This window comes from Penicillium hordei, assembly GCF_028827395.1.
Source record: "Penicillium hordei strain IBT 12815 chromosome Unknown utg000006l_segment0_segment0, whole genome shotgun sequence".
Taxonomy (NCBI): domain Eukaryota; kingdom Fungi; phylum Ascomycota; class Eurotiomycetes; order Eurotiales; family Aspergillaceae; genus Penicillium; species Penicillium hordei.
In genome coordinates, this window is record NW_026623147.1 from 3,806,558 (window position 1) to 3,812,836 (window position 6,279).

The following is a 6,279-nucleotide window of genomic DNA, read 5'->3' on the forward strand; positions in this document are numbered from 1 at the left end:
GCTTAGTGAGCTTGTACGTGATCTGCTGACAGATCTTCTGGTTGGCTCTCGATGGCCCATTGTCGTGCCTGGTGGGTCACCACTGATTGGTGACGGATAGGTCCGTAATAGCTTATCGTAGAAGATAGCCTATACCGATATACTACTAGATATGATTTCGAAAGGATTATATGCTTTCTATTACTTAGGGTTTCTAACTACTAAATACTACTATCTACGGAGTACTACGGTACCTATAGACGTAGAAACGGTCCGGTGCGGGCCCGTAGGGTCCCGTATAGGGACTAACAGTGCTATATACATAAGAAATGGGCTTCTGGGATCTCATATATAAGAAGTTAAATATAGAGATAGGTTATAAACCTCTATAATTTATATATTAGCTAAGTTACTAGATATATTAAATAAGAATATAAGAAAAGAGAAATATAGCTTTAATATAATATTAATTATATATAAAATAAAATATGAATAAGATATTTCTATTTATATTTATAGTTATCCTATAATATATATATACTCCCCTCTACTATAAATATATATTTTTAATAGTCTATACTATTAGGTTATAGAGGGCGGAACCTAAAACCTAATAGGTTAGGTTTTAGATTAGAGGTTCCGATTTAAAATAGGTTCTACCGAAGTCTAGCTATAGGTATAATATAGTTAAAGATAAGTACTAACAAAATAAGTATAAATAACGATATATTATTATGATAACTTAGTATTTTATATATCCGTTTTAGGTTAGTTATACTAGCGTGGGAATTTTTTTTAGTCCTATAGGACGACTATAGGCTGCACTAAGGCTGGGTGCCCGGCCCATGGGATCTATGGGCATGTACGGTGGGCCGAAGATTGTAGGGTGCCCATGGGAAATGTCAAGGTCTAGATACTACTAAGATTCTACTTATTACCTTAGTAGGTCCTAGCTACGTAGCTATCTACCTAGAAGTTAAAGGTATGTACGTATCCTAAATAGGTAATTCCCGGAGCTTAGCGGGATATAAATATTAACTTATTTTGTAGATCGTACTAAGCAAGATACGACCCCTATATAACGTACGTATAGAAAAACCGAGGATATTAATAGATCGTTAGATTAGATCAATAACGAGCTCCTCGGGCTCATAACCTATTGAAGTCTATAGAGTAGATAAGATCATAAAATAGCACAATGTAATATATTGTGGATGGATGATAGTTGTAATAGAGGAAAGGTAGGAACTAGACTACTACTAATGTAGGGAAACATCATGTGACCAATGAGAGATCTTAACAGCTTCCTAAAAAGCTTTCCAGTATTTCTCAGTTATTTTTGTGCATCCTTAGCCTCGAACTGCACGAGCCCTTGACGATCTACAGAGCGGCATTAAGACCTGTGCGCGCTGCTTTGGAGGAGCACAGCACGGTATAGCGTACTGTGTTCTCGGAGTGCCCTTGACATAGTAGGTGTTGGCGGCGGAGGAAAAAAAACCCTTTTGCAAGATCAAAGAGTATGGACCTTACTTTGTTAGGGACCGTTGGCTATGTTCCGGAGTCTCACCATATGATGTAACTGCTGGAGCTTGGAGCAAATCGAGTGACCACATATTCGATAATGGTAAAGATGAGACAGGAGAGAATTCATTCCCTAACCAAGCGTCACCATCGAAGTAGACATCGGCGTCTGGATTAGTGAATAGAGTGCTAATCGTGTCTGTTGATTCCTGGCTTGTTTTTGCTTCGACGTAACGAGCTGCAACATCATATAGAGGCTTGAAAATACGCAGCTGCCTATTACAACTGGCATAGAGCGGCGATTGTACCAGAGACTGTAGACCGTCAATCACTCCCTTCAAGCGGCCCAGGTCCGACGCGTCAGCGGTATCAACAACATTGCAGACCAGGATTGTGAGAGAGATAAACGGCGCTAGGAGGAGAATCTCGTTGACCCATTCGTGAAGACCTGTTGGCCATTTTGCTGCATCTGAAAGTATGGCAATGCTGGCTTCGCTCTCTTCAAGGGCTACTCGCGCGGCGGCGATGCATTGCGTACATGGTATCATACCATAAGGACTCTTTGTGGGGATTCCTCGATATATGGATGCCAAGGTTGAGTATTCTATAGCTCTGTTGGCGTGTATCATGAACTGTGAAAGATTTAGATCTAGCACATGGCTACTCCACAGGTCTGGCCGATTCTGAGAAGGGTGGTTAGTCAGAGTGTCCACGGGCTGATTCCGTATGCTTGTTTAGATACTTACATAGTATCCGGTTCTCGCGGCTATCATCCGCTCCAGCTCAGAACCCAGTGCACAGGTACGAGACACGCGAACGGAGCTTGGTTGTGTCAATGCAGTCGGACTATACAGGCTATCGTACAAGCGGCCGTAGAGGCTAGCGACATCGATCCAGTCAGGCAGCCGGTTATATGCTAGGGAGGTCATTTTGCGGTCCAAAGTGACTCGTGAGATGGTGATGTCCTGGTCTCTAATAGTCGACGGCCTGCCGAGCCGTAAAGCAACAACTTTCTCCAGGGCGTACACAGCCCAGAAAAGACACATCTTTCGCTGCACTGCGTTTTCTTGTTCCGTTACCATGGCGTGACTGCTATGCAACCCCAAGGCCAGGCACATAAGTGACCCTCTTGAAATAAACGTCCAGGCTGTGGACACTTTTCCCCGGTGCAGACAATGAAGAGACTGTACGTTGGAAATCGCAAATTAATACGGTTGGGAATGCATTGCTACTAAGAGGGAAAAACGCACCGCCATGTACAGGGCACGAATAGAGTCAATATTGGTATCGATGTGAAAGGAAAGGCTCGATAAAATTGTCTCGAGGCTCTCCCTGCAAGTTGCAGCCTGCACATCGTAGTCCTGTCTGAGTGTCTCGTCATCGGCACCAATCGAGCATTGGGTGAAGAGCGAGTAAAGAACGTAATGGACTATGATCAGCTCCATATCGCTGATCGGACCGGGTGTGCAGGCTCTGATCACGTACTGGGTGAAGTCCCCCAGAGGTCCAAATTCGAAGGGCCAGTAAATCTCGCTTGGCGAGCTCTCTGCGGGATGATTATCAGAACGAGTGCCACATAGCCTGGAGAAGAGAGACGCACCTTGAGCGATCCTGAGGCATGCCATGACTTTATCCATGGAAGGGATAGGCAAATCCCTGAGACTAAGACCAGAAGGCAGCGCCTTTAGAAATGAACGTGACCCTTCCAGCCTCTCATTTTGCTGCTTTTGGTCATTGACTGTGCTCCGCAAAGTATTCAACGCCGAAGTTATGGCGTCGACGGCCCTGGAGTATGGGTCATTCATCACAGCGGTTTCTAGTGTTCTTGCTGCCCAAATGACATGGGCAAACAAGGCGGACTCAATCGCTTCCGCTGGAGCTGGGGCTTTGGGGGATGCCCGAAGACTGCAAGATTGGAGCAATGAATATGATGGTGCTCGTAATCTCGTTGGGGCCATAAGGCTACTATCATCATTATGGCGCTCATCTCTAAATTGCCCTATGATTCCGTAGAGCTCCTCAATTCTGTTCGAAATATGCTCAAGTCTTCTTTCACTGATGGTCTATTAATGATTGGATAGATGTACTTGGGGGGATAACTCACTATACAGTCGAGATCAGGACCCGTTGCCGGTTTTCCTTGGCTTTATGAGCCAGTCTGAATGTACACTGCGCCTCCGCCTTGGTACAATGTGAGCACGGATTAACGCGATTACACTTGGTCTATCAAGCCAGCTCGAAAGTCAGTAGACCGACCTCGGATACACCTCACAAGGGAACAATCTTTGCTGCAGGTAAATAGAAGGATCGCACCTTCCGCTGACGGCAACGATCACACTGTGGAGCATGTCAGCATCTAATTCACATGTGACGCGACTAAAGAAAGGTTCTCATACTGCTACCCTCTCCTTCACGACAACCTCATGTTCGTCTACTCCATTCCACTGGGAAGCCATGCCGCCTTCTCCCCCTGCTGCTTGGCTGGTGGGTCCGTAATCGGTGCCTCTGAATGACATCATCACAACGGTGTCTAGAGACGCTCTCAATGCGATTTGGGCAGGCCAAATTGCATGCCGAATGGTGGAACTGTAAAAAGGTGTAATTCCGGACTCTTTGGAGGTCCTCCCCGACGAGGTTGCCGAAAGGACAGATTTACAGGTTCGGTGAAATTTCGAGCCATGGCCGGACACTCGGGGCGCCAAGAGTGCGTAGTCCGAACAGTGGAGACACCCTCGAGGGCCTTATATACTTGACTATTACGTGCCTTTCGTTTCTTATTTCTTGCCTCATGCTCGTTTGGACACGATTGTTATCCTTGCATACCCTGTGAGCCTGTAGACATTTGCGCTTATCAGTCCTTTCCAACAAACACTCCACCATGAAGTATCGCGGCGTTGTCTACGATGTCGGCCTCAACTTCAATGGCACTGGATTCTCCGTCGAGCCGTTCGATCCCGGTCTAGCCAAATACGACATGAAAACAATCGCCCACGATTTGCATGCCAATGCCGTCCGGATTGAAGGAGAGGAGATACCTCGGCTGGAGATTGCCGCACGATCAGCGCACTCGATGGGACTCAAGGTGTTTTTCAATCCGTGGAAGATGAATGCTACCATCGTCGAGACCCTCGCATATTTCGAAGAGGCGGCAAAATCTGCAGAAACATTACGCAATGAAGGCATTGATTTGGTCTTTATCGCCGGCTGCGAATACACCATCTTCAGCAAAGGTGTTTTCCCCGGAGATTCTTTCAAGGACCGCGTAATGTTTCTCGGTCCGCAGTTTCCTAACGGCCACATGATCGAGGATATCCCTCGGGCTCTGCGTGACAAGTCTGTCGAGTTGAACAAGGTGTTGCGGTCTTTCGTTGGGGTGATTCGTTCCCAGTTCGGAGGACAGATCACATATTCGGCTGGCTCCTGGGAAGTCGTGGACTGGGATATTTTTGATGTCGTCGGCATAGACTATTATCGCCGAGGAGAGACAGCGGAGAAGTATGTCTCGTGCCTCGATATGTACAGGATTGGAAAGCCTCTCGCTGTTTTAGAAGTCGGTTGCTGCGCCTACGATGGAGCAGCAGAGCGCGGAGACGGCGGCTTCGTAATCTTGAAAGGCATGAATCCAGACGGCACTGGCATCTTCGAGAACGATATTGTCCCGACTCGGAGCGAGAAGGAACAGGCCGATTATGTCGGGACGCAGCTTAAGCTTCTCAACAATGCAGGGGTTGATGCGGCTTTCATATATCTGTTTTCGTTCCCTTGCATGCCGGCAGGAGAAGGGGCGAGGGATCTGGACATGATGTGTTTCTCGCTGGTAAAGACCTTTTCTGACAAGGACTCAAGATCTAAGACTATGCCTCCATGGGTACCGAAGGAGTCTTTCCATCGCGTCGCCGAAGTCTTTCGTTCTATGGAGCAAGAAGAGCAGAGTTCCGCAGTGACAGTGGCCATGCTTAGGAATTAGTATCGCACAGTACCAGAGCTTGTGACTTAGAACAGACTGTGGATGATAGGTAACTGGCAAGGACAAAACAATATGCCGTGAAGTATGAAAAGTCTAGTAATATCCAAGCGCCATTGCCATGGACGTAAAGACGTTCACACGTCTTTACCCAGTCTCCCTCATCCAATAATGCATTTACTTTATTTTTGTTTATCCGTTACGTAAAATATACTCATTCGGTACTTTAGCCTCCCCATTGTATTGCGATAGATCCCGTAGCGCCTGCAAGCTCTCTCACTCAATCGTCGCACGCTCAATACTACGAGGAGTGATCCGGCACTCAAACGGATTGGGTCGCATGTTGAGACCATTGCTAATTTCGCCGATTATCAACTAACCCTAGAAACGATGGTCAGAGAACTCACGAGTAATCAAAGATATCTATCCAGCTCCTGTGGTTTGCGAAACCGTGACTTTGTGCACATATAAAAAAACTGCTAATCCGCAGCAAAATCGAGACTTCTTAGCTATTTAGCTCCCTTGTTTTATTTCCCCTCTCCTTCACTTATCTAAGAGTAACGCTTCAGGCATCTCTTTATCTGTGGAAGTGGCTACTTAGAAATGGCTGCTGCACCACACACCCGACCGAGTCGATTTGTTCCGACCAAGAAAGCAAGGCTCCAGAAACAGTGCTGTCGTAAATCAACTCTGATGACAAAGGCATGCGAATACAGCAAGATGTGCGATGCAGAAGTCTGTCCGGGCATACGCCTCTGTGAGACGGGCCAAGTACAGTTAACTCCCGCGAGCTGCACAACCTCCCAGGCAGAGCT

The 6,279-nt window shown here is 46.6% G+C and overlaps 2 protein-coding genes across 2 annotated transcripts; one reads left to right on the plus strand and one right to left on the minus strand.

The window, feature by feature from the left end:
- Window positions 1–1,505: 1,505 nt before the first annotated feature.
- Window positions 1,506–4,016, minus strand: N7537_012053 (fungal specific transcription factor domain-containing protein; the record flags this gene model as incomplete). Its single annotated transcript, XM_056903107.1, has 4 exons — window positions 1,506–2,132; window positions 2,247–2,684; window positions 2,751–3,563; window positions 3,897–4,016. 4 exons carry the CDS (start codon window positions 4,014–4,016, stop codon window positions 1,506–1,508), a joined length of 1,998 nt encoding a protein of 665 aa, XP_056748394.1.
- A 362-nt stretch (window positions 4,017–4,378) lies between these two features.
- Window positions 4,379–5,467, plus strand: N7537_012054 (uncharacterized protein; the record flags this gene model as incomplete). The annotated part of the gene is made up of 1 exon (XM_056903108.1): window positions 4,379–5,467. One exon carries the CDS (start codon window positions 4,379–4,381, stop codon window positions 5,465–5,467), a length of 1,089 nt encoding a protein of 362 aa, XP_056748395.1.
- Window positions 5,468–6,279: the final 812 nt, after the last annotated feature.